Consider the following 26,354-nt stretch of genomic DNA (forward strand, 5'->3'; position numbering starts at 1 on the left):
AAGTTCATTAGTCTATTAAATTTTGACAGTTCCGTTGAGTATATCGGAGAGGTAAGCGACGGAATCAAATTTGATCTGAAATCCTTTATCCTCTTCTTCTTTTTCCACCTCCCTGGCAACGTTCATAAGTGTCTTTTCGCTGGATGACAGTGTTACTGTATTAGCCATATCGTTTGGTTCGATACCAAAATATTCGTCTCTGAGTGCAGAGACATATTCATCTGGTGAGAAGTATTCCTCCGATGAAATTGTGATGGAGCAACGATCCTCCTCAGCTGCCTCCTGTGAATCGGCTGTTTCCTTTGATTCAGCTGCATTTACCGTAGCCTCGTCTTCATTGACTACCAACGTATCAACAGTAAAAGGAAGAGACTTTTGGTCTGAAAGATTGTCAAGGTGAAATCCTTCATCGAGCTTCTTACCAAAATCTGACATGTACTGAGCCGAGTTCAAGGACTCTGTTGACTGTTCTGATGGTAATTGAGAGAATGCCTTGTATGGAGCGAGTGGCTGCTCAGCTTCGGTGGCTCTCACCGTCTCCTGGCTGAGATCAACATTGATGCCATCATTGCTGGAGATTGTGCCCTCACTAGAGTCGTAGTGAATTTTTTGTGGAATCATGCGTAAAGGAGAACCGTTGTTGCCGACATCAATAACATCGAGTGTATCCATGTTTGCTTCTTCTTTCATCGCTCTGACTTCACGTTGGAGATTTGAGGAGTCCTCTCTGGTCACTCTGGTCCAATTAGCCTCACCATCACTGTAGAAATTAGAAGTTGGCAATTCTTCGTACTTCTTATACTTTGCATAGGTGTGAGGAGAAATACCAGCGGCATTGATGTGTTCCAATGCGTTTGCAATATCCTGGCTTGAGAAGATTCTCTTCTTTGGTGGCATTGGGATCTCTCCATCATTGAAAAGCTTCTTTTCATTTTGCACGCGATGCTGGGGTGGTTCGGGGGCAGTGTTTGCCTTCGGAAGGACTTGAGGCTGAATCGTCTCTTCTTTGTCATTGCCCCGAGGTACATACTTCGACAGTTTTCTCGACAGTTGAAGTGAAGACTTTCTGGATTCGTCATTTGTCTTGCTTTCGAGGTGATGGTGATCCTCGGCATATTTCACAGTGCCAGCAACTTCTCCCTCGGCATTTTCATCGACAGTATCCAAGGGGAATTGGAAATTAGGCTGCACGTCGAGTGATGTGTTAGTGTAGTGTGAAGATGATCCAGTGTTGACAGAAATATTTCTCTGTGCCTGTTCTGTCTCACGTTTTGGCGTCGACGAGATGGAACTCTCACGTAGTGTCGGCGTCGGCTTGTAAATACTATCGTATACCTGTTTTTTACCACGAGGGTTCTCCGTATTAGGTATCTTTTTGGCGCTCTCCTCCTGGCGTTGCTCTGGCGTGAGGCGAACCTTGGGGCTCTTCTTGACTCTCTTCGATTTCTTGAATTTACTGAAAAATCCTTTGAAAAGCAGGCGAGGACCACATGATGGTTCCGCCTCAGACATCGTGTCTACCAGGTAAGACTTGGCTTCTTCCTGCTTGGACTCAGCTTCTTTCTCTATGCTTGGTTCACGTTTGGCAATCACAGGCTTCGGTGGCACTTCCACTTGCTTGGTCTCTATCACTTTTGGAAGCTCTTTCTCCACACCCTGTTTAGAGAATCTCTCAACAAAGTACTCCAAGCTTCTGTCATTTCCCTTGGTCACAACCTCTGAGAAGAACGTAGAGTGGTAAAAGACATCAAGAGATTTGGCAAGAATTTCACGTAAAGATGCTCGGAGCTCCCCGATTCCCACGATCTCCTCGATCTTGTATTTCTTGGACCTATCGTGTCCTGAAATATGGACTGTGTGATGATTGATGAAAGAAGCGTTGAGCACAATGAAGACGTGAGAATGATCTTGGAATATTCTGTCAATCTCATCATGATTAAGATTGAGAAGCATCACAATAGGAGATGTAGACAATTCGGACTTGTACGATTGTCTCTCATGTGCACTGTAGAATCTGAGCACGTTCTCCTCTTTATCACTAAAGAGGTGGAAGGAAGTAACTTTATGAAGCACCTTCGCCTTTTGAAGAGATGCCATCAAAGTTTCCTCAGTTGAATCCATTACTTGAAAGTTTTGCATAGGATTGAGCTGGTGGCCATTACGGTCTCTGAATCCAGACTCCCCAAACGCCATGAACGAAAGGAAAGTATCTTCTCCTCGTGAATAGCCCTTCACAAGAACATCAGCGATTGAGCACCAGAACTTCACCTTTAGCAGAGGGAATTGAGAAAGTTTTGGCAATGGTTTCTGGTTGATCAAAGAGTTCATCAATATTGAGGGGACCAGAATAGAAGTCTTGTTCTCTGACTCAAAAGCGTCAAGGAATAGCACACTGTCCGAGAAGATAATCAAGATTTGAGAATGTGCTGGAGTAGGAATGACCTCCTTCAACTCATGGACCCCGATTACTTTCCTGTTTATCCATCCGTATTGAAGCTCCACGGGCCACTCAGTTGCGATTTCCGTGAGAAGTTTGCCTGATGGAGTGAAGACTCTGTTCGAAACTGGTTTCTCGCCCTGGTCTTCTTTGTAACCAAAGCTATCGATGATTTCAATGCACGCATTAAACGCCTTATCAATTACTGCCTTTTCATGATCTTCAGTATTTTCAAAATTTTGAAGTTTGGACTTCTCCAAGTTGATATCATCATAAAGACGTTTCAAGATGAGCTTGATTCTTGGGAGCTCCAAAATGCATCCGGACACTATGGCCTCTATTGATCTTGCGGAGAACTTACGTTTGTTGACCTCTGTAGATTCCATAAGCTTGCTTTCAACCTCAAGAAACTTTGCCAAACGATTATGGAAGTTTCGTAGGTTAGCCTCATGTCTCACGAACGCTTTGTAGAAATACGGAAGAATATTCTCAAATACTTGAAAGATTTCCACATATCCAAATGCTCTGGCGCGACTAAGTGAGTCGTGAAGAATGCAATTGATTCTGCAGACCTCATCAATCGTAGGAGGAAAGATAAGATTCACTTTCTGAATTCCAGTCGAGGAGTCTGAAGAAAGTACCTTGGCTCTCAATGGATTGACGAGATCCTGAAGAATGGCAATCAAATCCATTGCATAATTTGCTTGAACGTCATACAACTCATTCAATACCTTCTCGATCTGAGTGTTATTCTGGAGTAGTGGAGCTTGCGGGTTGCGTGGGGCATTGTAGTGATAGTCCATTGCTTGAGGTGAGTATTCAAGAAGGGGATCAAAAAGCTGATCCATTTGTTTTCCTAAGGCAAAAACAAGCTTATTATTTTCTTCGATGGTCACCTCTCCATTCAACGGGGTTTTCGAATCGTAAACAACGTCCATGAGTGTTGAGGAAATCCAATGGTCTTGAAGTAAACCGAGCGAGAGAAGCTTTTCTCCTAGTTGGACTGGAACCCTTCCTGTCAAAACATCCATCGAGCTAGCTAAGGCGCCAGCGTTCGTCTCGTCCCACCGCGAATGTAAACTCTCTGTGTTGTAGAAGAGCTGATTGTAATTCTTCAAGTTAGCAATTGCAAGGGCCTTTCTTACATTAGAATCACGATGCTCTGGGTCCAAGTTCTCGCATGCTGGCCAAAAGCGCAGGCGGACATCGAGCATAAGGTTTTCATAGATGTTGCAACCAAACTTGGTGATGGAGATGGCACTTATCTTCAGGGTCGTTTCATTTTTGTAGACAACGGTGATGACGTATCCAAAGAGCACTTCATCAAAACCTGCAAAAAAGGCAGCCTGGGGGAAGAGCTCTTGCCAGTACAGCACTGGCTTGGAGGCTGCATTTGGTCCAAGGTTGTCGAAATGGCCCAGTAAAGGTCGTAGCTTGATAAACTCGCTGTGATTGTTCTTCGAGAAGAATTGCTCGTCGTGTTCGCCAGAGGCGTATCTCCGGTAAATATCCATGGTATTAGAAATATGTGTGGTAACTGGACAAAAGAGATTTAATCGTGGTACATGTACGTAGTTTTGATGTTTTTGATACCACTTCCTAATTAGGAATCAATATAAACAATGGATATACTTCGAGAACAACGAGAACGAAGATCAAAAAGCCAATCGAGGAAGGAATTCGGAGGCGCCTCGATTGGGTCGAAGGTAAATAATGGTGATCATGGTGGTATTCTTCTAGAAACTGTTCGTTGGGAACGAGCTGGAGATAAGCGCATGAAACGCGGTACAACATTCATCAATCACGATTCACCCCTAAGATGGCAAACGACTCAGTAATAGCGATTGAGCTAAAATTTGAACTGTCAAAATTCAGGTGAAAAGGTTCTATCGGTATTTAAAGGTCTTGCATTATCTATGAAGATTCCTCCATTTCTGTATTTTCGCGGTTTCCCCACAATATCTGGAAAGTTGTTCCATTGCGTTACACATGCGAGCTATTTGAGAATAATTGAAAACTACACTGCACTTCAATAAAGTTCGAACAAAAGGTTCATATCAATTATGTCATATTAGAATTACGTGCCCCAAATCAAAAATCCATCAGTGTAATCAATCCACTAATGTCTCTAAATCAAGATGCAAAAGCCACATATAGCACACAGATGCCTGTAATCGAGCTGAGGTATCAGGGAATTTAATAAATTATTCATTCAAGCTGATCTTGGAAGCCTTCAGGCTGGTATTGGAAGACCTCAATGATTATGCAACCGTTTCCCACACACATCGATCGCCTTCAACTTCGGTTTTAGATATTGTCGAACGTGACAGTTCGCCTATCAGTGGGTACTCCATCGCTTCCAATGCCATGGTTTGATAGCCTATCACGGAAATACCGTAACCGAGCCTCGTCAAATGAAATATTCTCCATTGTCATCATATTCCGTATCTCGGTCGTAGCGTTTTCATCAAGACCCTCTCTCGTGTCTCCTTCGAGATTGCCCGTAAGATCGAAGTTATTGCTGGAGAGACCATTTTCCAAATCGTCTTGAAACAGTGATCTGTATCTTATACTATGAAGGTACCGAAGATGGTTTCTCATGCTTCTTATCATCTCGGCAAACAAGGAGATCCTGAGAATGACAACGCAAATTACCACAATGCAAAGTATAAGCCATAATGGTGGCATAAAGTCTATGATACCACCTATGATGGATTCAATAATATTCGACATGGCCACGTTGGTAGTTGGAACAAGTGATTTATAATTTCTTGGAGCCTTTATCATCATACAGGCATGCGCTACTATGTAGATAATGTTCCGATTAAATGTTGTACTTTTAAAGTATTTAAAGATGACTAGTCAGCCATTTCAGCATCGTTCGACTCGTTACCACTTGGATACTGTGCAAAGCTGATTTGCAAAGGACGACCACCGTAGTTGTAACCATCCAAGTTCTGGATTGCCTGGTCCGCGAGATCCTCATTTTCAAACTCCACCACAGCATTACCAGATGGTCTACCACGAGACTCTAATTGAATTTCACCATTGGTGACCTGGCCCACGGTCTCAAAAAGATCGTACAAGTCGGCTTTCGTGGTGATGTAAGGCAAGTTGGCAACAAAGATTATTCTGGATCTCTCACCATCCCCAATAACACCCTCTGTGAATGGAGAGTTCTTCTTACCACTGCTTTGGGTAGGCTTCTTGGCCTCTCTAGCAAAACGAACATCGATGTTACGACCTTCGAAGTCGAAACCGTTGTACTTGTCAATAGCGGCCTGGGCGTCCTCTGTAGTCTTGAAGACAACAGTACCATAGCCACGAGACTTACCTTGACGATCAGTAAGCACATCAGCACGTACAATGGTGCCCACGCTTCTGAACTCGTCCTTCAATGTCTGCCAAGAGGTAGTGTAGGGCAAGTTTCCGACGAAAACCTCAGGATTAGGCTCACGGTCCTCATCCACAGGAGGAGCGGCGCTTCGACTAGACTCGCTTCTCTCTCTCTTGTCCTCTGGGGGAGGGTAGTCCTGTCTGACGAAGATCTCTCTGTTCTGGTATTGAGTGCGGTCGAACTTCTCAATAGCTCTCTCGACATCCTCCACGGTGCTGAACTCCACAGTAGCCATTCCACGAGAGAGACCACGTCTGGTAACAATGTCTGCCCTCACAACTTCAAAGTCCTTGTTGAAGATCTCATTCACCTCTCTAGCGGTGGCTTCAAATGGAATGTTACCAATGAAGATGGATCTGTCGTAGTTGCGCTCGACGAGACTACGTTCATCCTCATTGCCTGGTACAGTAGAAGCATCCTCAGGGGAGATGTGGCCTCTCTTTGGAGGTCTCTCTCCTCTGTCACGACGGTCACCTCTACGACCTCTGTCACGACCGCCACCATCTCTGCGTCCGATTCTGTCCTTGAAAGAACGTTCACTTCCACGGTCTCTCTGTCTTCTAGCGTAGCCACCTCTTTTGTCCAGGCCACGAGGAGCCTCATAGTCCTTTCTGGAGTTCGTACCGGGCGACCGATCTCTGTTTCTCACAGGCGATCTCGACCTGTCCTGATGTATTAGCATCTCTGAAATATAATTGCCGCCATTCTCCGCATGTTGGGTTTACTTGCAGCCAAACTCCAACATAAAAGCACACATGTTTGTCTTCCTTAGCACCTTTTGTTGCAGTTTTCGCCGACTAGCACCAATCACGCTGTCAAGCAAAAACACACGAATTACCATCCGTAATCAATCCAACATACTCTTGAATAGTCGTCAATATCAATCTCCTCTGACATGATTGATGATGAGTGTCCTGTCGATCAGTTCCCAAATCTCTTCTTTTTCGTCCATCGCATCATAGTCACGTGTATTACACCCACCAGGTAGGTTTTCACCAGGACCCTGCCAAAGACGAACCTCTTCAAATATTTAATGATTAATTAATTCTTACAAATTTTTTCTCTTAATACGATACTCCTTATGAAATATCTCGACTTCCGATGAGTAGGCGCGAAAGACTTCTCAACGTCTTCATAGTCCAGTATCGTCCAGCAGGAGCGCTAGGTTACATGCTTTCGAAATTTGGGGATCCTCGATTTTTTGATTCTATTCTGTTTTAAGATCAATCTATGATCTCAGGCATCCCATGATTTCTGAAACCTTATCTGCAATCGACCCAAACAAGGAAACCATTGCAAGGTGGTAAATTAGTCTGTCATTGAGCGTTACTTGAAAGCGCCAGTATCGATATCGTGAAACTGTGAGCCTCATTATTTATCGCTGGGGAAACGGAAGAACAACACGCCTCTCAACTTCTGTTTCTTTGTTGACCTCCTCTTCTCCGTCAAACTTAAGTCGAACGGTTCCATCCTTCTTTTGACCTACCACCACAGCTGGATAAAACGTTGTTGTCTCAGGATAACGCGCCAAAACTTTCGTACCGTGTGGGTACGAAATGAGATTGGGCACTTCCAGTACCGACGGTATGAGTAAAATCTCTTTGTAATTCGCCTTGAAAGTTTGTCCTGGGTTGTTGTTTTCATCTGGTTCGGGATCTTTGATTTCATACCTCGTTCCATCACTGAGAATTTTAGTCACCTCACATTGAATCCACTCTTCAAAATGACGGTTCTTAAGCTTGAAAGCTACTTCTGAACCAATTATTATAGGCTCTGAAGGATCGTATTTTGATACCCAATATTGACGACCGTACTTCTTGTTGCCCTTCTTGCCGTTGGCTTTTTTACCACCCTTGGACGCCGATTGAAGCTTTCCAGATCGCGTTGAGGTTTCTTGTTTCTGCTGTGCCTTTTCTAGCTTCGATGTAAGCGTCAGCAAGTTTTGTTGAGCAGTTGCAATAAGTCTTGTGGCTGTTCCGATGTTGAGTTTGTGGTCATTTATCTCTTCCTTAAGAGTTTCCAACTCACTCTCTGAAAGCTTCCCCAATGTAGAGTCAGTGTGATTGGAGAAAATGTCGTCAAACGATAGAGACTCGTTGGCGTTGCATATGTCTTGAAGTGATGAAATGACAATGTCCCAGTATCCTTCTGTATCTTCTGCAGCCATTTTCCGAATTTGAATTTGACAGTTCGGGTTGATATAATACAAGTAAAAAAGGATTGATACGCTCTGCGCAAGATGATAGATGAATTGGCTCCTTCCAGCACCGAGTAGTTTTTCTTAATGAAGCTGTTGATGTGGTGCTAGATTAACTACACACTTTCGCGCATCAAGCACAGACTTTGAGATAAGATACCTCGCTTTTTATCAAATCACAAGAATTGTCGCGATCTGCGGATGGCTGCTTTGTCATATCATTGATACTGCAATATAAACCAAACTTTTGCATTGATAAACCGTACGAGCCAGTCTTAAACCCAAACTTGCTGGGTGCAATCAAGGATCGAGGCACGGTTGAATCGGCATTATGTCGGTACCAGAAGCCCTCTATGTGGCTGGCTATGTCCTCCAGATTGTTTCATACGTGCTTGCTATTGAAAAAGTGTCCCGAAAAGGAAACGTGCTTGGACTTTCTTGCGACTACATTTCCTACTCCTGGCTATGGTTCATGTCGAACGTCTACTTTGGTGGGAATTACCTAGCATCTACGTATGTGGTCTTCCAATATGCCAACAGATATCCCGAATATCCTACTTTCTATACCTCAAAACTCGTATTCTTCCTTGACTGCTTGGGACTAGCAGCAACAAGCTGCCTAATGTACCAGATTTTCAGGAAGTACAGGTCTACGAGGAAAGGAAACGAGGCATCGGGTATGCTATTTTACTTCGTGATCGCCCTCATCCTAACAGGTCTTGTGTGGCTACTTTGGAACTATGCTCGTGGACAAGAAACCCTCAATGAGCTTGACATTGCCAACTACTTCTGGCTTGTAGCGTATGTGGGCTTCTCATTCAGGCTTATCTCACAATGCTCAACAAACTGGTTTTTCTCAAGGTTCCACATTATCCACAAAAATTTCATGCTCCTCCAAACTGTCTCACTATTCTTATTGACGAGTAGTTTGGTGAGCTACAGAGTGCGCGGGACTAACTGGTATGAGCTTCCTACAAACCTTGTCTCCTCGGAATCAGTGCTCCTTAACTGGATATGCATGGCCATTCTACTTTACCAGATGCAGATATACGGCAGCACCAAGTCTGTCTTGGGTCGATGAAAAGATGACTATAACTCGCTAGCTCATTTGCAGCCGTTAGGGTGCAGCGCACTGATCTGCCTGCACGGTCTATCATATCGGTTCGAAAATTTGGTTTGCCGACCGGTGCCATGAATCAGATTCGTTCTTTTACAACCACTGCTTCATGCCTAGCCAAAAAAGGGGCCCAGGCGACCAAACCAAAGTTTCTAGGCAGGGTCAGTAACAATCTCTCTCTGGGAGTTGTAGGGCTAGCCAACGTGGGGAAGTCGACGTTTTTCCAGGCCATCACCAAGTCCACTCTTGGCAACCCTGCCAACTATCCATATGCCACGATTGACCCTTCGATGTCTCTCATTGTGGTGGAAAGCCCGAAGCTAGATCACCTTCAAAAATTGTATGGATCAGCGAAAAAGGTTCCTACGTCCATGACGATTTATGACATTGCAGGTCTCACGAGAAATGCAGCACTGGGCGAGGGGCTAGGCAACAAGTTTCTAGCCGATATTCGTCAGGTCGACGGAGTGTTTCACGTAGTTCGAGGATTCCGGGACGACGAAATTACGCACATTGAGCACAACGTGGACCCGGTGAGAGACATGACCATCGTGACCGATGAGCTCATTCTCAAGGACTTGGACTACATTGAAATTGGGCTTGAACAGGCACAGAAAGCCTTGAAGAAGCCGCAAGCGGACAAGGGGAAGATACAGTTTGAGATCGACACGCTCAACAAGCTTCTGGATCTTCTATACCTGGGCAGGAAGGTGAGCACTGCCGAGTGGAGCAACGAGGAGATCGACATAATCAACCCATTAAACCTTCTCACGGCTAAGCCCACCGTGGTGTTGCTTAACGTGAATGAGGCTGACTACCAGAATGATACCAACGAGTTTAAGGAGGCCGTGCAAGGGTGGATTCAGGAGAATTGTCCAGAAGATGAGTTGATGCTATTTTCAGCAGCGTATGAAACACAGCTTAATGAAAAGAGAGACAATGTGGAGGAACTCGAGGCTTACATGGCCGAGCATGGCCACAAGGGGAGCGCCATGAGTGGAATTGTGGACAAGATGCGGTCCGCGCTCCGTCTTGTGTCATTCTACACGTGTGGGCCTAAAGAGGCACACCAGTGGACGGTTCGGGAGGGATCTCTAGCACCCGAGGCCGCTGGCACCATCCACACCGACCTCCAGAAAACCTTCATTTCCGCCCAGGTGTACAAGTGGAAAGATCTCCAGGACGAGCAGCCGCCGTTGGACGAGGCTGGGCTTAAGTCGAAGGGCAAGCAGCATCGGCAGGGCAAAGCTTACGTCATCGAAGACGGCGACGTTTTAGTGGTGAAGGCGGCCGGCGGCAAGGCCAGGTGAAGTGGTTGCAAACACATGCGGTTGTGTATGCGACGGGCCATGTAAATAGCAGGATACAGAATGACGTGCAAATAGAGACGGTGGGGATAGGCGAGCATACTCGAAATGGAAGTAGCGAGATGATCGCCGAAGCAGACGAACCCACGGGCCGAAAGATGCCCCCACCAAAAATCCCCGTTCGAAAAATTGGCATTTGACAGCTGCCATTACCCCCACCCTTCCCACAATTTTTCTTATCATTCACTCGTAGCGCCTAAATGGAAAGTGCACGGCTCCTCGAATTCCCGTATCAGTTGCTCGCCCGGAAGCGTAGAAGCAGGATTAAGCGCTGTGGCCTCCGTCGGCTTGGGCATTTTGTGTTGTGACCTTCAGCCCCACGTAGGCACCACGTCGTGATTGTTCCGCCCCTTTGTCCATCATTGCTCCATGAGGCATACTATTTGATCTGCCCGGCTAGCGGGAACAATGCCGTCATTCTCGGGACAATGCTACGCTCACAAGACCGTTCCCGCACTTGGCACCAACGGTGTGTCAAGAGGTGCTCTCACGGGTGGGAAATTGGCCTCCTTCAACGTAAATCCGTAAACCTTGTGCTGCAAAACAAACTCTGAAACTGCCCTTTTGGTCACCGTTCTCCGGATCGCTGCCTTGGTCTCCACCTTCCCCTCCGCAGAGCAGTTCGCATTCCTTCACAGCGACCGTTTCTTTGCGGTGCTTTTTACTGGACTGAGTTTTTTTCTGCGTCGCTGCCCCAACTATCTCGCATATCTTATCTCAACTCCCGCCTGGTCCTCCCTCATCCTTTTAGCTGGACCTTCTTTTCGTTTTTAACCCGTTGCCACTGCATCCATCCTTCATTTACATCCCGCCCAACGCTCCCACGCCACCTTATGGTGATAAGACTCGCTGCTACTGCTCACAACCGTATGCTTGGGTCCTTTTACAACTACCTCTTTGGCGCCAGGCTGGCTGCCTCGCCCAAGACCCATCCTTACTCCACCGACAACGTGGCCCTCCCTGCTGACGCTGCTGCTTCGTTCCACCCGCGTTTGACCACCATTTTCCAGCAGTTGGACGCCATCGCCCCCAGGTTCACCACCAAGGGCTCCAATATCGACATTTTGACGTCGCCGCAAGATTTTTACGAAACTCTCAAACACAAGATCTTACATGCATCCAAACACGTGTTCCTCAGCTCCTTGTACGTTGGCAAGGGCCAGGTGGAGCTCGTGGAGACGCTCGCCGAGGCCTTGGCCAAGAACGACGAGTTGAAGGTGTTTATTTTGACCGATGCGCTACGTGGAACAAGAGAGGCCCCCAATAACCCCTCCTCCGCCTCCTTGCTCGTCACGCTTGTTGAGAAATTCGGCAAGCACAGAGTCGATATTAGAATGTACCATACGCCTCACTTGAGCGGCTTCAAGAAGAACTTGGCCCCTAAGCGTGTCAATGAGAGCTTTGGTCTCCAGCACATGAAACTCTATGGCTTTGACAATGAGATTATGCTTTCTGGTGCCAACTTATCCCAGGATTACTTCACTGACCGCCAGGACCGTTACTACTTGTTTAAAGACGCTGCCATCACCGATTACTACTTCAAGATCCACAAGGCTGTTTCCAGTCTCTCGTACCAGCTCTTGCCATCCACCAAACCCCACAAATACCAGACTTTCCGCTTGTCATGGCCAACCTCCAACAGGTCCTGTGAGCCAGACATGAACTTCCAGCGCTTCATCTCCGACTCCTCCTACCTCCTTGAGCCATTGTTGAAGCAGCATCAACTTTCTGCTTTCGAGCAATACTCCGACACAAATGACTTTGACACCATTGTGTACCCTGTATCCCAATTCACTCCTTTATTCCCAGCCCAGAACGACGCATCAACTGAGAAGCCCGCCGTGTTACGCCTTTTGTCTTACTTGGACTCGTCCAAGATTAAATGGTGGTTCACCGCTGGTTATTTCAACATGCTTCCGCAGATCCAGGACAGATTGTGCAATGGAACAGCCGCAGGCACCGTTATCACGGCATCTGCTAAGGCCAACTCATTCTACAAATCCCCTGGTGTCTCTTACTACATTCCTGAGGCATATCTTTTGATTGCAAAGAAGTTTTTGGAAGAGCTTAGACGCAGAGGAAAGGAGAGTCTCATCAAATTGTACGAATGGCAGAACGGTGTTGTCAACACCCCTGGTGGCTGGTCATACCATGCAAAGGGTTTATGGATCACCGTGCCCGAGGAAGAGGAGCCCTCAATTACTGTGGTTGGCTCCTCTAACTTCACCAAGCGTGCTTATTCGTGTGACTTAGAGAGCAATGCCATCATCGTTACCAAAGATCAAGATTTGAAGCATCGCATGCGCTCTGAGATTGATAACTTGATGACTTATGCTCATCCGTTGGAGCTCGAGGATTTTGACCCAAAGCTCAAACAGACTGAAGAGAAGCAGGAAGATAGAATTGACGCACAAGGTAATCCTGTGACCCCGGAGGAAATCTACGAAATTGGAGAAGATCGTAAGATCAGCTACGGTGTCCACTTGGCATTGAAGTTCTTTGGTGGTAAACTATAAATCAACAAAGGCGCTCATGCTGGGTAAATAAGTCGCAATTGCACTGGATCAGCGAGGAGGCATTTACTGTCGAGGCTCAAGTACTCCACCCTCTTATCGAACGGATAAGAGTTGCATGAATAGAATGTTGTATTACCATCATGAGCCAAGAAGCCCTCCTGCTTGTGGAATCCGCTAAACGTTATCTCCTTGTCAAAGAGCAACGTCAAATCACGCTTTTGATCAGCATCCCAGGTTTGAACAGAAACAAATTCATTGGTTTTTGCATTTCTTAAGAGATCATCTTCATCGAAATAGAAGAGTTGTGGCTCCAGCACTGGTGACTGTTCATTGTTGTACGCCAGCTCAGACACTAGAATTGCCTGGTTGGTATAGTTCCTGACGAAGAATATGTCTTGATCATGTTCTCGAATAACACGAAGCTGGAATTGCTTTGGAGTGGGACATGCCACGGCGCACCAGAATAAGAAGACGACTGTGAAAACGGACAGAATCATGTTGGTGTCCTCCTCCAGCAAAGGCGGAAACCCCTTATATATCTATCAAAAGTATAAATAGAATTGATGACGATGCAACCACGACTTCAGACAAAGACGGATGCGGCTATTGCCACGGAGATTCTAGGCAACACTACAGGACATTTCCGTAGGAATACTCTTCCAGAGCCGTAGAAGATGGGGTTCCCACTGCATACGAACGAGGCTGATATGTGACCAATCCACGGTTCTATTTTTGAAGCCCGTAAATGAAAAAAGGTATCAGAGATTCTCCAGTTAAGACTAAAGTAGAAGATGGATATATCGTCAAATTGAGGATGAAGTCCAACGATGCCAGGAGGGTCCTGTCAAATAAGCTACCGATCAAGCTAATCTCACAGATGTCACACGACTTGTTGGATCAAGAAGTACCTTCTCGAATCTGAACGACGCATGAAACAATGAAGGGACAATCCAATACGGCAGGAAGCTTAAAAAGCACATTCCCGACCGGAATTGATAAGCCCACAGAGGTAAGTTATCGCTTGAGCATAGCTATGCACTACGATGTCAGATTCTTCTGATACCGGGAAACAAAGCCGCAGATTACCATTGCATGAAAGAATACGCCGCAATTCGAAGCATCAATGTGATTTCCATTGCACCGGATATCTAGAAAAGAAAAAACCACATCAACACTTGGCGGTTTGGATTCAGTCGGTTGTGGTATCCCTAGAGTCAGTGGGGTATTGTACAGACAATGCCGATCCCCGAATGTGCTTTGTGACACTTGATCTGTATGTTGGACTTTCATTCTACTATCCAGGTTCTTGACAATTATTGCAATCCCTTTTCAATATAATTGGTGTTCACAAGTAACAATGATGAACAGCTTTACAATATGGGAGGTTTGGTAAACTCCTCAGATGCAATCAATTAAGACCAGTACTATGATTATTTTGATTAGTCTGAAGAGGGCAATACCATTGGCTCATGGGTTACATGGGAATCAGCACATGTGACTTTTCACGTACAAGTAGCAAATGAAATGGACAAATTTTGCATCTTCCATTTCCTTTTCTCTTATGAATTAAAATGCTCCCCATTGATCGTAGTTGGGCAGAAGCTAAATGTCGAGAGGAGCCCTCATCGTAACATTTTCTTGTTCGTAAATCGATAAAACAGCTGTCCTATTCGACTTCTTCAGAAATTATGCTGAATTTGGTGTTGGATTTGGTCGGTGGGACTATAATACACCCACAGCTCCATACATCTTGCGTCTTGTTTGATCACGTGCCGTAGTCCTTTATACAGTCTTACAGAATGACCACCTTCATATAAAGGCGCGCAAACTTCTTCAACATAACATCCGAGATAGTTTAGTGGCTAGAATTACCGCTTGTCGCGTGGTAGACCGGGGTTCAATTCCCCGTCTCGGAGCTTTGTTAGCGCAAGTGGTTTAGTGGTAAAATCCAACGTTGCCATCGTTGGGCCCCCGGTTCGATTCCGGGCTTGCGCATACTTTTTTGCATCAACCAGAGCTTATGTAGTACGATTCACAATGCTCACTCACAATCATTGCCGGGGTCCAACGCTCGCCCAGAATTGCAAATTTCGCTATTTTTTAAAATACTTCAAGCAGAATTATTTTCTCAATACAATCAGCCACTTCATTTCCTTCTTAGATTTCTTTATCAAACTCTTTGGAGACAATTAATGTGGTGAAGTGGTTGGAGCTGTGTAGTGGACCTGCATACACCCTTACGTGGATCCATTTTTTCAATGAGAAAACTGTGAAGATTCTTATAGACCCACCCATGTCGCTTTTCAGAACAACCACCGGGGCTGGTATTGGGCTTGCTTCGTCCAGCTCGATACTAGGTGGCTTTACCCAGATCCGTACCGCCACGAAAAGAGTGAGTGGTTCGAAAACCAACAAAAACGACTCCGCGGGCCGTAGATTGGGTCCCAAGAAGTTTGAGAACAATTTCGTCAATCCTGGCGAGATCATCATGAGACAAAGAGGTTCCAAGATTCATCCTGGTGAGAATGTTGCCATCGGCCGCGACCACACGATATTCGCTATGGAGCCTGGCTACGTCAAGTTCTACTTGGACCCATTCCACCCATTGAGAAAATTCGTGGGTGTTGCATTAAAGAAGGATTACACATTGCCTGTGGATCATTTTGCTCCACGCGTGAGAAGATTTGGCTACGAACAGATTCTAGACGAAGCTGACGCCAAGAAGGAGGAGGAACACATGAGCAGAAAGGAATACCTTGCCCAGGATGAGTTGAAGCAGATGAAGGTGAAGAGAGAGAATGCTGAAAAGCTGTGGAAAAGAAATGCTCTTAGTCAATTGAAGGAGCAGTTCCCAGCGATCACTGAACCTGAATTGGCCACTGAAAGGCTTTATCAAGTTGCCGCCCTTATGAAGGCAGGACAAACTTTGGAACAAGCTAGAGACCAAGTTACATTCAACTACTATTTCGAGCAGCAGTTGGCTGTGAGACGTGGCGAACTTCTGCAAGAGGAGTTCAACACCAAGTTTGATCAATACAAGAAGTTCTCTTCCGAATTGGATCTTGCTTTGGCTTTGGACCACAAAACCAGACTTCACAAGCCATTCTCAGCCGAAGAACATCAACAGAAGAAGGATGAGATTCTTTCAAAACTTGACAGTGAGTTCACTGGAATTATTCTCAAGGATGCACAGAAGAACGCCATACTCCAGCTTTTGAATACTCCAGGTGTTTTCTCAAGCGAGGAGATCTTTGTGTTCAAGCAGAAATATATCCCTGCGGTGTTGCCTGAGTCTGTGCCTGGCACTGTGCTCGACATCCCCAGGGGTAAGAAGTTGCCAGAAAATGCGGTTGTCGTGAAGACGTTTGACCCTAAGACAAGGTCATTGAGAAGAGTTGTGAGAACGAAGGAAGCGTTCCCATAAGCGGTACATGTACATAGATAAAGGTGGATACTGATACAGTTGTAGGATGAAGAACTACTGGTGATTGGTCTCATGCAAAATTACGTTGCCTGAGTTTTCTTAGGGATGAATGATAGCATGTACCGATACCAAGCGTACTGCACCTCTCTTAAGGTGCCAGCCGCCGTTAAGATTCTTGGGGCTCCGCTTACGTCGCACAATCTGGTCGTTTTCGGAACGAAATAACGTTGTTCCGAAGAGGGAACATTTAAAGTTCTTTGTGGTACCAATACCTGTTAATTAGCTCGCCGAGCATCGTCGTGAGCAGGAAGGTTTCGAGCACACAATCTCAGGAACAATAGAAAAAGATGTCGGAGCATAAACAACTACAGAGAAGCTCTGAAAAATGGCTGACTCGATTTTTAGATAAGAACCTCCACTTCTTTAATTGCACAAAATTGTGAACATTGCCTTCAATTTTCTCGGCGCTCCCCCACTCTATATCCGGAATGGTGAGGGAGATAAGACTGCAAAGTGAGAGAATAGTATCTTGGTCGCGGCTTATTTTTTGCACCCAAACTCGCACAATGGCTGTCAAAATGAGAACGATCAACAGCACCAACCCGTCCTAAAATGGCCGTTTTCCGCATAAAAATACCATCAAATTAGTATCGTGGACAAGAAAAGGTGCCGAAATTTCAACACCCGAGGTATGGGTGAGCGTCGGTAATACGCGGCGCTAATTATATGCGGCACGGTGCGGAATCTGGGAGGGGACTATATAAACGTACGATATAACTTCTTCTTTGCATCTGCAACAATGGTGAGTCTTCCAGACGAAAACAAAAAGTCCAACAAGAAGTTTGGCATTGCCGCTGTGGCAGCCCTTGTGTTGGCAATTGTGTTGGCATTTACCGATGTTGCTGGTTATGCACGGATTGCTGTGACTCCAATTACATCGGAGCACTGCCCAATTCTCGACATCTACAGACCACAGTCATTTTACAAGGACAATTCCACTGTGGTGGAGATCTTGACTGGGGAGAAGTTTTTCAAGGCTGCCACCGAAAGAATGTCTCAGGCTGTTCAGGTGGACACCCAGATCTACGACAACCCTCCCACAGTTGAAGATGACCCAGAGTACTGGACAAAATTTATCAAGTTCCACGAGTACTTAGAAACCGCCTTTCCAGCCGTCCATGAGCACTTGGAGGTAGTCAAGATCAACACCTACAGTTTAGTTTATATTTGGAAGGGCTCCAATCCTGACCTTAAACCTTTGATGTTGGCTGCGCACCAAGATGTGGTTCCCGTTCAGGAAGACACTCTTAAGGACTGGACATACCCTCCATTTTCAGGATATTTTGATGGCGAAAAGGTCTATGGCCGTGGTGCCACTGACTGTAAAAACGTGTTAGTTTCAATCATGGAAAGTTTGGAGCTCTTGGTCAAGCTGGGATTCAAGCCCGAGAGAGGAATCATTGCCGCATTTGGCCAAGACGAAGAAGTATCTGGCTTCCTTGGAGCCCATAAAATTAACGAATACTTGATTGAGAGATTTGGTGAAAACTCCATTTATGCCCTCATTGATGAAGGAACTTTCGTTATGAGGAACCCAGTCACCAAGAATCTTATTGGTCTTCCTGCTACAAGTGAGAAGGGATACATTGATATGGCTGTTGAGCTCAACCAGCGTGGTGGTCACTCCTCCATGCCACCAGACCATACCGCCATTGGTATCATGTCCGAATTGGTGGCTAGAATCGAGGCAGAGCCATTTGAGCCACTTCTCACTACAGCAAATCCATCCTTCGACTTCCTTCAATGCACAGCTGCTCACGATCATAAGGGAAAATTGCCTAAATTTTTCAGACAGCTGATATTACGCGCTGGTTATGACAAGGTTGCCAACTCAATTGTTGTCAAGGCTTTGTCCCTGAACTTGGTCACTCGTTACTTGATCAGAACATCTCAAGCCGTTGACATCATGAGAGGTGGTGAGAAGATCAACGCCTTGCCTGAAAATGCAAAGGTGATGGTTAATCACAGAGTCGCTGTTGAGACCACTTTGGAAGATATTCAGGCCAAGTTTGTCAAAAGAGTGAGCGAGGTAGCTAAGAAACATGACATCGGTCTTGTTGCATTCGGTGAGCAGGTGCTTGAACCTACTCTGAACGGCCAATTCGAAGTCAGGATCCAGGGACGTTTCACCAGAACTGCTCCAGTGACCCCAATTGGTGATAGGCTCTGGGAGATCTTGGGTGGTGTCACCAGACATATTATCGAGGACTTCGTGTTTACTGATCTTGACCAACCACTTGTGGTTTCTCCCAGTATCATGCCCGCCAATACAGACACCAGACACTACTGGAAATTGACTGACCACATCTATAGGTACAGTGCAATGTATGTGGAGGACTTCAAGACACTCAACATTCACAGTGTGGATGAGAATGTGCCTATGAAATCACATGTCCAATTGATTGCATTTTTCTACGAGTTTATCCAACTGGTTCTGGAAGATAAATAGACTAAAGGAGGAGAATAAACGCTTCTAGATCATGTATGTATATTTACAGCGGGATAACTGTGGCTTCAAGAAATCAGCACCTGAGTCCCTTCATGACAATGGAATTAGCGCAGTCAAAGAATTTGTCAGCACTTCGCTTCACCTACGCCAAGTTCAACGTATTTTCATTGATATATCCGTATCCTATAGTACATGTCAATAATGCTACCTAGCATCCAGCATGTAACATTACCAATCTTTAATGCTATGACTCTAGTTCAAGTCCTTCTTCTCCAAAGGATTGTATCTCAAGAATTTTTCAATCAAGTCGACGTGGGTCAACACCATTCTTCTGCAGCAGTATCTCTTCAACTTAAGCTGATCAAGAGCATCACCCTCAGTTAAAGTCTCATCTTGCAACAAGTTCAAATAAGTCTCCCACTTGTCACCAACAACTTTGCCACAAGAGAAACAGCGGATAGGAATGATCATCGCTGTTGTTTATGAAAACGATCTCTTTGATGAGAATTCGAGATGGTCAATTATGAGATTTTTTCTGTGTACCAGAGATGTTGAAGGTGTACGGGTGTGGACTATACCAAAGGCATCTCGGGTGCTTTGGGCCCAGTGAGATGGACATTGGATCTCTGAGTAAGTCTGATCAAGGAAGAGCTATTTAATAATCCCTTAAGAGCATTCAAAACCTCAAATCACTCTGTCTTATTCCAGAGTTGGGAGTATCAAGTTTAGTCACATGATTCATATCACGCGCACCTCTTCTCAGGCATCTCATAAAAATTCCAAGAGTTCAAATCCAACAACCTCACCAATGGAGTTTCCTAGTTCCTGGCGAGTTACGGTATCTTCTGGAGGTACTCCCGTGTCCTTCAAACACGGGTCTACATTCCCTGCAGTTGTATCAAAAGACGGCGCTCACACTGTTGTCCTTCTTTCTTACCAGATCAGAGTATACTACAACGCTACCAGGCAATGCGTTAGGGTTGTGAATTTGGATATCCACGATGCCATTGCAGCTCACATGGATGAAACAAATGACTCGCAAGTGATCATATTTACGTCCAAGCAAAAGGTCCTTTACGTGAATTGGAAGGAAAACGTTGCTCATCCTGTGGTAGCGAAGCAGCACATCACTCCAGAAAATATACATTTGCAAGATGTATTCTTGATCGATGATACGAATTACTATGCCGCTGGGCTTACTGGTGATACTAGTGACAATTCTCCCAAGAGGTTCACGCTATATCTGGTGGATAAAGAGACCGCCAAAGCCTCTGTCATACTCAGTCTTACGGATGTCTCGCGGTATGCCATTTCGAGAAGTGCATCTCACTTAGCAGTATTACAGAAAAATATCGTTTCAGTCTACGATCTCAAAGTTGGCATCAGCATTTTGAAAAAGACAGGCGAATCGCAGAACGGCTCTGCCTCTATTCAAGAAGTCTTGGAACAAGGTAAGCTTAGCATGACATACACAGGTGCCCCAGCACTGAGAATTGCCATTAGTGATCAAGCACTTGTTGCTGTGGCTTCATCATTTGGTCCAATCTACCTTTTGTACCCCCTGGAGAGGGATAGAAAAGATAGCAACGACTCAGGAAATCAGCGTACTTTCAAATGGCATTTCGACGGAGCCACAGCTCTTACATTCTCAGCCGATCAGCGCTACTTAATATCTGGAGGTACAGAAAAGGTCTTGGTAATCTGGAATCTTGAGCTGGGCAAAACACAGTTCTTGCCTCGACTCGGTGGAGCAGTCACCGCAATCGCCATTGATCCTAATCGTCAAGATCAGTACAACATTATGCTTTCACCGATTTCTACTGGATCAGGTGCTATTGCCGAACATCAAAGTGAAATTCTCGTCATATCTGCTGTTGACCTTATTTCTCGCCTTGCAGTGGCCCCTTGCAGACCGCAAATGTCGATGTCGCTTGAAAGTTCCAGAAAGAAAATAAGGCAGCAACTCAAGAAGAAAAAGGCAGCTTTGGAGGACGACAGTGACTTGGATAGTGGAAATGAGGATGAAGAGCCCGCAAAACCTGCTCGCCACAGAAACCCCGAGCTTTTCGACATTTTGAGACCTGACATTAGTGCCTCGACCATCATTAACCCTCAGACCAATCACCTTTACTTCCCTAATGGGCTGACGATACAAGCATTCGATCTTGTTCGCGGCGAACAAGCATTTATTCAGCATGTTGCTCCACAACTCGATATTGGTAGAGTGAAAAGCGAGCTCAAAATTGCCGACCCTCAAGTTGAAAAGGTTGTCTTTACCCACAATGGTAAGTGGATGTGCACATTTGACCTGATGCCAAAGTCCGACTTGGACAATCTCCTTTCCAAAAATGATACTGCTTTTGCACTCAAATTCTGGTCCTGGTCGAGCGAAGAATCTCGTTGGCATCTTGCCTCTAAAATCGTTGATCCACATGGCCCAGGCCTTCCAGTCGGTGCGATAGTTGCCCTGCCAAACGCTGAAGTTGTGGCTACAGTTGATACAAACGGCGGTATTCGTCTCTGGCGTCCTCGTCCAGCAGCAGCTCCCAAATCCAGCAGAAAACAAACTATTGCCACTAAAGCCCCCACTGTCTGGACGCTTCGCCGTGCTCTTTCACCTTCAGCTCTGGTTTCTGCTCCAGTTGCTGCTGCTTGGTCTCCAGACTCCTCTTTGTTGGTGGTTAGTCACAACACTGAGACAAATGCATACGACCCACTGCTGCTTGACCCTGTCGACTTTACGCTTCCTCGTCTCTCTGCCCCAGTGGAGTTCTTGGCAGTGTTGAACACTCATTTGGTGCTTGCGCTGGCAACACAGGTGTTGCTGTTCAATCTTGTTGGTGGCAATGAAACCAATTTGGGAGCCAAGCTTCTTGATTACGGTGTCCGTAACTTGATCGCAGTGGACGTCCAAAGAAACTTGATCGCCGTGGCTGTCAATCAAACCAACGGCAATGCTCGTGTTGGAAGCAAAATCTTGGTTTTCCAGCCTGGAAAATTGACCCCAATTCATGAAACGGCTCACAAGCAATTGGTGGTGTCCCTTACATCTCTGCCATCCGGGTTCGTGTTTGTTGATACAGCATCTCGTGCAGCAACCATCAGCCCAGTGACAAGAGACTTGGAAACGACTAACGATCTCACAGAACAGATGCATAACTTGTTGGTTAGTGCCCAAGCCGCTGCCAATGTATTACAGACCCGTTCGGTCGAAAATACAGCTGTTTCAGCAGAAACGGAACCAGAGCAAGATGCCGACAAATGGACGGCACATCGTCTTGTTGATCTTCCTTCCATTGAGCCCGTCTTTGCTAATGTGGACGGTATGGCATTGGACACGTTGTTTGAGCGTGTTGTGAGGGCGGTGCAGTGAGCATCACCCAACGGTTTATAGATATATCTTTGCATCAAAATGTACATTATTCTATTTATAAGCGGCAATTGATTATGACCACCACTTGCCCTGTGGCTTCTCGTCAACCTTATGCCTTTGAAAAGCCAAGATGCCTTCGATCTTGCGCATGGCTTCTTCCAAAAGATCTTTCCTCTCTTGTAGTTCGATATGCTTTCTGATCTTGGGGTCTTCTTTGGCAAAACTCTCCATCTGTTCACGACTCAAGTTACCGAAGAACTCTTCATCTAGCTTTCTTGGAAAGTTGTAGTAGAAGTCACTCAATAACTCCACATTCAAAAACAAAATCGCAGTGGATGTTAATTTCGAAGACACAGCATCCATGAAAATCTCAGGGCATTGGTATTTGTTGTCCTTAACCTTGCACTTCTTCAGGTTTTTAATGAAAGAGTAACGCATCTTCAAGAGCTTCATTCTCTCCTTGAGGAAAATGGCGTACTTGCCCCTCTCGATCAAGGTTTTAGAAAAACCAAGCGTCTCATTGTTATCGTCGATCTCGGTCCGTCTCTCACCATTGAGCTTTTCCAAATAAGTCACAATTTGCTGTAGTTTGCGACCACCAACCAGCTTTCGTAGAGCCCCATAGACATTATCACACTGTCTGAGCTCTTCCTTTATGAGATCAACGGCTGATTCTTTGCTTGAATTCCATTCTCTGTCCTCAATCTCCACCTCATATTTGTAGGGTTTGATACAATTCTCGACTTGATCGGCCGTGGAATAGTACTTAGACTTCAACACAGACTTTGCTGCGTCCTCGACAGCCTTCCTCGCCATTGGATGATTAGCTAATTGTGTTTTATCAACCAAGTTGTTGATTTCGGTGACAATGGCTTCCGTCAACATAGCTGTCGAGAGTCTTCCAACACCAAGTTTAGTCAAAGAGCTAGTAGCCAAGTCGAGTTTTTTGTGCCAGTAGCTTTCCTCATCAACAGACAGAAGTTGAGAGAGTTCTCTTAAATCTGGTTCAGCAGATGCATAACCGTCTGCGCCCTTTAATTCGAAGGGCTTGTTCCAGTATCTCTCAGCAAGGAGATCCAAGACTTTCTGATCAAGTTCATTCTTCAAAAGAGCCTTCAATTCGTTTCTTGAGAACTTTTGACTGAGCTCCTTTATAGCGACTTTCAACAAATCAATGTTGTTCGCAAGGTACATTTGAGGAGTAAGCGAGCGGTCGTTGAATTCGACCTTAAACTGGTAAGCAGTTTCCTCCAATTCCAGTTGAATGGCGAGGTGGGTTGGTCTTAACGAAGCCGACATAGACTTTTCAAGAACCTTCATAAGCTTCTTTTTGAGATTTCTCGATCCTGTCACTGTACCAACGAATGCTTCTTTATTTTCCTTCAAGAATTGATACTCAAAGTTTTGTTGAGCGACGTAGGCTTGAAAGCCACTGATGACTTTCCTACTAAACAACCCGGATCCTGATTTGCCAGAGTTGGGAGCTCTTGTGATAACGCCAACGTAACCCATTCTCAAGGGGTACTTTCTATTAAGCAAAATCGCACGGGCTTTCTCTGGCTCTACCAAGTCAAGCTTAGTAATGACACCTAGAGTTCTTTCGCCCATAGGGTCAGCCATCTTTGCAGCTCTTAAAGCAGACGAATTTGCTAAATCAACATCTGCTGCAGAGATGGCCAAGATGATATTGGGTGCCTCCAAGTACCGGTTACAGAGAGCTCTGATCTTCTGCTTGAGTTCAACCGGCTGATCAGCTGCTTCCACCTGGATGTAGCCCGGCAAATCGACCAACGAAAGGTCTGGCACTTTCGGTGACCTGATTGTCATCTGAATGGGGTCATTGGATATGCACTCAGTAGAAGGAACAGCCATGTTCAAGTCAAACAAAGTCTTTTGGACTTGAGTGAAATCCGAGAGGTTGAATAGCTTCAAAGCTGGAAACTCAGCCGTCTCACTGGCTGAATCAGGAGAATTGATCAAGGTGAGCTCGATGGGGCGTCTAGTGACCATGTTGTTACCTTTCGGCAAGAACTCTTGGCCAACGATAGCCTCCAACACGGAAGACTTACCGCTAGATTGAGAACCCACAACAACGATCAGCGGGAGTTTAAGGGTCTCGGATTGAGGGTCCACAGCTGTGAGTATGTTTCTGATTTCGATCATTTGTCTGGTTAAATTAAGCATGTCATCAGTCGTTTCATCATTCTCGAGATCTAGAGGCTCGTCGTCATCCTGGTCAATGAGGGTTTCCTCATCTTCCTCGACTTCTTCATCTTCCGCAGCGGTATCTTCTTCATCAGTGGATAATCCAACAGCGGCTGCTGTGGCACCTACCGCAGCTGCATCTGAGCCACCGTCTCCTCCACTACCTCCACCTTCGGACCCTGACCCTTTATCGCCGCCAAGCCCCTTGAAGGCATCACCGGTCTTATCAAAAAGGTCACTGGTGAAATCTTTGAAAGCAGTGAATCTGTCTGTGGTATATTGCTGAGCTTGCTCAACTTTGTATGCAACGTAGGTACCCCCAGCGGCCATGGTGCCGCCGATATAGGCTGGTATTTTCGTGGCACGGGCGATGACCTTAATGAAGCCAATGTTTCTTCGAAATACTAGGTTTGGCTTAGCAAGATGAGTATGTGTGGAGCGTATGAAGGGCGATCTGTTCATTAGATGCAAAAACATCTTTGGCTGCACGGATCTAAACGACCGTAGGTGATGCCGCAGAAGTAGCCCCGCCCGAAACATTCAAAATGTGAATTAAGCGTATTTGCTGTGGTCAGTAGTAGGAGTGGTTTGATGTTTTTGGGGGCCGCGAAGTATGGAGTTACTGATATGATGTGCAGGTGCTTTGCCTCCGAGCAAGCTAGGAAAGCACGGAATAGAACTTTTCGAGAGAATAGTCGCATTAGATGAAAGAGGCTCGTTTAAAGTGATAAAAAGAGAACACTTCTGCCCCCTGCCAGAATTGAACTAGCGACCTTTGCATTACAAGTGCAACGCTCTACCACTAAGCTAAGGAGGCAAAATGCAGGGTACTCTCGCGAAACTGATATATGTTTTGAGAGACGATGATGGTCTTGGATGCAGGCATCTTACTCAATTCCCCAGCGCAGTGCACTTTGCAGCAATTTTGGCCATCAAAGGTGAGTTTTTCAAAACTGGAACTTATGCATCTGCCCGTAAAACGAAAATCTGTCTCAAGAGAATCTTTCAGTCGAGGAATTTAAATAAAGTAAGCTTGCCATCCTCTCCGCCACAGCCATTGCACTATCACTCTATGAGAATAATTCACTGAAACAAATGAGCTAGCAGTCTCCATTGAAATGATCGTCTTTTAACTTCTGATTGACAAGGGCCATTCTGATTGAGTTTCGCATCCCTAGCATGCTTCACTGAACTCTACCCTAATAATCCCAAACTCCAATCATTGAATCGTCTCGTCCATGACCAAAACAAAACTTGTCAATGACTGCAAACCTTTCCAAATGTGTAGCCGCCAGACATCAGGTGCAAGCCCCCCTTTTTGTTGACACATACCCATTCAGTCCACTTGACGTCACCGCATAACCACACACGCTCTTTTTTTTTCGCAACCTCTCACCGATAAGCCCCATACTATCGAAGCGCATTCTAAAATGACTCACTTGCTCGTTTCTTTGCGTTTAACCAAATGGTTATCAAAACACAGCCGAATTTCACTGCGTATCGTCAACAACCTTCCGTAATTGCTGCAAAGGCGGGTGTCCTTTTGTGACATCTCAGGCACTACCTCGAGAGTTGGCCGAACTTTCGCAGCCATTGTGAAAAAAATTGTGTCGAAGACAGGTCCATCCTGCCGCCAACCACCCAGCATGCGAGACTGAGTCAGCCTTCTTCATGTGCTCCCCCGAGGGGTACCCACCCGGCCGAGGCAGAAGCGAGTTGGAGAAAAAAGTCTCTTACTTAGGAGCTTTTACAGACTCATGATGACAAATTGAGCGATTTTGTTGATTTCCACTTTTTGCAACCAGCGCAGTC

General features: G+C 45.6%; 10 protein-coding genes and 3 non-coding genes across 13 annotated transcripts; 7 read left to right on the top strand and 6 right to left on the bottom strand.

Moving 5' to 3' along the window:
• Window positions 1-15: 15 nt before the first annotated feature.
• Window positions 16-3,951, bottom strand: C7M61_001578 (uncharacterized protein; the record flags this gene model as incomplete). Its single annotated transcript, XM_024856983.1, has 1 exon — window positions 16-3,951. One exon carries the CDS (start codon window positions 3,949-3,951, stop codon window positions 16-18), a length of 3,936 nt encoding a protein of 1,311 aa, XP_024714863.1.
• A 793-nt stretch (window positions 3,952-4,744) lies between these two features.
• Window positions 4,745-5,224, bottom strand: C7M61_001579 (uncharacterized protein; the record flags this gene model as incomplete). Its single annotated transcript, XM_024856984.1, has 1 exon — window positions 4,745-5,224. One exon carries the CDS (start codon window positions 5,222-5,224, stop codon window positions 4,745-4,747), a length of 480 nt encoding a protein of 159 aa, XP_024714864.1.
• A 71-nt stretch (window positions 5,225-5,295) lies between these two features.
• Window positions 5,296-6,516, bottom strand: GBP2 (single-stranded telomeric DNA-binding/mRNA-binding protein; the record flags this gene model as incomplete). The annotated part of the gene is made up of 1 exon (XM_024856985.1): window positions 5,296-6,516. The coding sequence occupies one exon, from the start codon at window positions 6,514-6,516 to the stop codon at window positions 5,296-5,298; it is 1,221 nt and encodes a 406-aa protein (XP_024714865.1).
• Window positions 6,517-7,209: 693 nt separating this feature from the next.
• C7M61_001581 (uncharacterized protein) lies at window positions 7,210-8,001 on the bottom strand (the record flags this gene model as incomplete). The annotated part of the gene is made up of 1 exon (XM_024856986.1): window positions 7,210-8,001. The coding sequence occupies one exon, from the start codon at window positions 7,999-8,001 to the stop codon at window positions 7,210-7,212; it is 792 nt and encodes a 263-aa protein (XP_024714866.1).
• Window positions 8,002-8,362: 361 nt separating this feature from the next.
• Window positions 8,363-10,458, top strand: C7M61_001582 (uncharacterized protein; the record flags this gene model as incomplete). The annotated part of the gene is made up of 2 exons (XM_024856987.1): window positions 8,363-8,827; window positions 9,298-10,458. The coding sequence occupies 2 exons, from the start codon at window positions 8,363-8,365 to the stop codon at window positions 10,456-10,458; spliced, it is 1,626 nt and encodes a 541-aa protein (XP_024714867.1).
• An 890-nt stretch (window positions 10,459-11,348) lies between these two features.
• Window positions 11,349-13,031, top strand: PEL1 (CDP-diacylglycerol--glycerol-3-phosphate 3-phosphatidyltransferase; the record flags this gene model as incomplete). Its single annotated transcript, XM_024856988.1, has 1 exon — window positions 11,349-13,031. The coding sequence occupies one exon, from the start codon at window positions 11,349-11,351 to the stop codon at window positions 13,029-13,031; it is 1,683 nt and encodes a 560-aa protein (XP_024714868.1).
• A 1,844-nt stretch (window positions 13,032-14,875) lies between these two features.
• On the top strand, window positions 14,876-14,947 carry C7M61_001584. Its single transcript has one exon. It is a non-coding gene; the product is annotated as a tRNA-Asp (tRNA).
• Window positions 14,948-14,955: 8 nt separating this feature from the next.
• On the top strand, window positions 14,956-15,026 carry C7M61_001585. Its single transcript has one exon. It is a non-coding gene; the product is annotated as a tRNA-Gly (tRNA).
• A 298-nt stretch (window positions 15,027-15,324) lies between these two features.
• MRP7 (mitochondrial 54S ribosomal protein bL27m) lies at window positions 15,325-16,455 on the top strand (the record flags this gene model as incomplete). The annotated part of the gene is made up of 1 exon (XM_024856989.1): window positions 15,325-16,455. The coding sequence occupies one exon, from the start codon at window positions 15,325-15,327 to the stop codon at window positions 16,453-16,455; it is 1,131 nt and encodes a 376-aa protein (XP_024714869.1).
• A 799-nt stretch (window positions 16,456-17,254) lies between these two features.
• On the top strand, window positions 17,255-18,964 carry C7M61_001587 (Gly-Xaa carboxypeptidase; the record flags this gene model as incomplete). Its single annotated transcript, XM_024856990.1, has 1 exon — window positions 17,255-18,964. One exon carries the CDS (start codon window positions 17,255-17,257, stop codon window positions 18,962-18,964), a length of 1,710 nt encoding a protein of 569 aa, XP_024714870.1.
• Window positions 18,965-19,772: 808 nt separating this feature from the next.
• On the top strand, window positions 19,773-22,337 carry NAN1 (Nan1p; the record flags this gene model as incomplete). Its single annotated transcript, XM_024856991.1, has 1 exon — window positions 19,773-22,337. The coding sequence occupies one exon, from the start codon at window positions 19,773-19,775 to the stop codon at window positions 22,335-22,337; it is 2,565 nt and encodes an 854-aa protein (XP_024714871.1).
• A 72-nt stretch (window positions 22,338-22,409) lies between these two features.
• Window positions 22,410-25,004, bottom strand: C7M61_001589 (dynamin-related GTPase; the record flags this gene model as incomplete). The annotated part of the gene is made up of 1 exon (XM_024856992.1): window positions 22,410-25,004. The coding sequence occupies one exon, from the start codon at window positions 25,002-25,004 to the stop codon at window positions 22,410-22,412; it is 2,595 nt and encodes an 864-aa protein (XP_024714872.1).
• A 283-nt stretch (window positions 25,005-25,287) lies between these two features.
• Window positions 25,288-25,359, bottom strand: C7M61_001590. Its single transcript has one exon. It is a non-coding gene; the product is annotated as a tRNA-Thr (tRNA).
• Window positions 25,360-26,354: the final 995 nt, after the last annotated feature.

This window comes from Candidozyma pseudohaemuli (assembly GCF_003013735.1).
Source record: "Candidozyma pseudohaemuli strain B12108 chromosome Unknown scaffold00002, whole genome shotgun sequence".
NCBI classification, from domain to species: Eukaryota; Fungi; Ascomycota; class Pichiomycetes; order Serinales; family Metschnikowiaceae; genus Candidozyma; species Candidozyma pseudohaemuli.